Source organism: Penaeus japonicus, unplaced genomic scaffold (assembly GCF_977035675.1).
Source record: "Penaeus japonicus unplaced genomic scaffold, GWHDUDI00000001_assembly GWHDUDI00000032, whole genome shotgun sequence".
NCBI lineage: Eukaryota > Metazoa > Arthropoda > Malacostraca > Decapoda > Penaeidae > Penaeus > Penaeus japonicus.
In genome coordinates this window covers 18,980,445-18,982,684 of record NW_028234434.1, presented here as the reverse complement: position 1 = coordinate 18,982,684, position 2,240 = coordinate 18,980,445, and the positions used below count along the sequence as shown (strand labels likewise).

The 2,240-nt window shown below is 31.7% G+C and overlaps 1 protein-coding gene across 1 annotated transcript in view; it reads right to left on the bottom strand.

Annotated features, from left to right (window-relative positions):
- The window catches only part of LOC122265408 (uncharacterized), a 3,285-nt gene extending 1,678 nt beyond the window's left edge, over positions 1-1,607 (bottom strand). The window contains exons 1-2 of the mRNA XM_043034733.2: positions 1,483-1,607; positions 825-1,096 (exon numbers count right to left, since the gene is read on the bottom strand). Coding sequence (XP_042890667.2) covers positions 825-1,096; positions 1,483-1,549 — 339 coding nt within the window. The 5' untranslated portion in view covers positions 1,550-1,607. The remainder of the gene's footprint in view (positions 1-824; positions 1,097-1,482) is intronic.
- Positions 1,608-2,240: the final 633 nt, after the last annotated feature.

The window sequence follows — 2,240 nt, the reverse complement described above, 5'->3', positions numbered from 1 at the left end:
AGAAAAGAAAAAAGAAAAAGGTATATAAAGAAAAAGAAAAAAAAAAAGAAAAAGAAAAAGGAAAAGAAATCTAAATCTAAATCTAAATCTAAATCTAAATAGATATAGATATAGATATAGATATAGATATATAAATAGAAATAGAAATAGAAATAGAAATAGAAATAGAAATGGAAATAGAAATAGAAATAGAAATAGAAATGGAAATAGAAATGGAAATAGAAATGGAAATAGAAATAGAAATAGAAATAGAAATGGAAATAGAAATGGAAATAGAAATAAAAGTAAAAGTAAAAACAAAAATTGAAATGAATAAAGATGAAATAAAAATTAATAAAAATAAAGATGAAAAAGAAAGTGAAAATGAAAATGAAAATGAAAATGAAAATAAAGGAAACAAAAATAAACATAAAATAGAAATAAAAAATGAAGATAGAAATGAAAATAGAAATAAAAAATGAAGATAGAAATGAAAATAGAAATAAAAAATAAAAACGAAAATAAAGATAAAAATGAAATAAAAATAAGATAAAAACAACAATAAAAGTATGGACAATAAAATAACATAAAAGTAGAGAGAGAGAGAGCAAAAAAAACAGAAACGAATACAAAAAAATGAAAATAAACATAATACGAAAACGAAAACGGAGAATAAAGGGAGAAAAAAGAAAAAGAAAAAGAAAGAGCAAATTAGAAATAAAAATAATAAGAAAGAGAGAGATTCACAATGACAATACCCGTATGCAGTGATTATGATTCATAACATCTTGATCCACGTACAACGCGCATAAAATCGAACAAAAACACCCTACTTAGCAACTCACCATCTTCTTCAAATATGCATTTAGCTTTTTGTTATCAGCGATGTCCGAGGTCAGATTGTCCGGGCGTCTAAGGTCATACGGACGACGTGACGGGCGTTTTAGCAACACATGTCGAACGTACGAAATCAACTGCGGGTCATTCTGGGGCGGGTCATTCTGGGGCGGGAGGTCACTCAAGGTCATTGGGTTATTGCTAACGATATCCTTGGTCTGAATGACAAGGGGTTTGATGACCTTCTGTTGCATCTTAAGTCCGATGTATTTTTCTCCCTCTGCGACATGTGGGAAAAAAGGATTTTTTTTTTTTTTTTTTTTTTTTTGGTCAAGCTTATGCAATGTTGCGATTCTTTATTGGAGTATCTAGTTCATGACCCTATATTAATTTGACAGTATATGTAATCAATGTTCAATCTGTTGATCAACGGTGCGGAATGCAGCTATCATCACCCAGCATTGTGCATGATCGCATGAAATAATTAACAGCATCACTAACGACCAGCAAAACTGTAATTATTTTCCAGCGTCATGCAACGTTTCAGACATCACACATACATTCGGATGCCTACCTATCATTACGTCATGCACCCAAGTCACGGTCATGTAGCTTTGCAAATTCAGTATCTTCACAAACGCAAGATAAATAATGCCAGTTACTTACGGATGAATATATTTGTGATCGCGAAGATAATGATTGCAGCGAATACCTCGTATAAATGTTCTCTCATGGTCGTCGACGGTCCAGCGTGGAGAGAAAACTGAATACAGAGATATAGAAAACAATACATTATAAACATACGCACACGCAAACAAACAACACACACACACACACACAGACACACAAACACACACACACACTGACACACAAACACACACACACACACACACACACAGACACACACACACGAATACAACCACAAACACACACACAGAACCACATAACTAAGTACATACATAATCTAATGAATACATGATTAAACATACAAAACACATATATATAGAGAAAAAGAAATAGAGAGAGAGAGGAGGAGGGGGGGGGGGTATAATGGCGTCAAACTTAGTCACATTTTTGTTTGTTTAATTCTTGCTAAATTTTTGCCGTTCTAACCTCTAGAATTTACATTTAACTATTATGTATGCAAAGAAAAGCTGTTTCTCTTTCATACTGAATCTGCATATTCTTCCAGTACACAATGCACTTTGATCAAACAATAGAATATTTCAGAACGAAGGCCTTTTTATTCAAGAAACGAATGTGAAATTAATTATAACATGCGTTATTTTCTCCTAAATTTATCTTCTATGTAAGCAGTAAAGAAAAAAGTTTCATTCTCATTTGTACTCTGCAATCTATATAGTCTACATATCATTGCATGGTACAGTATGATTATACAAACGAATATACAAAAGAGTACAACA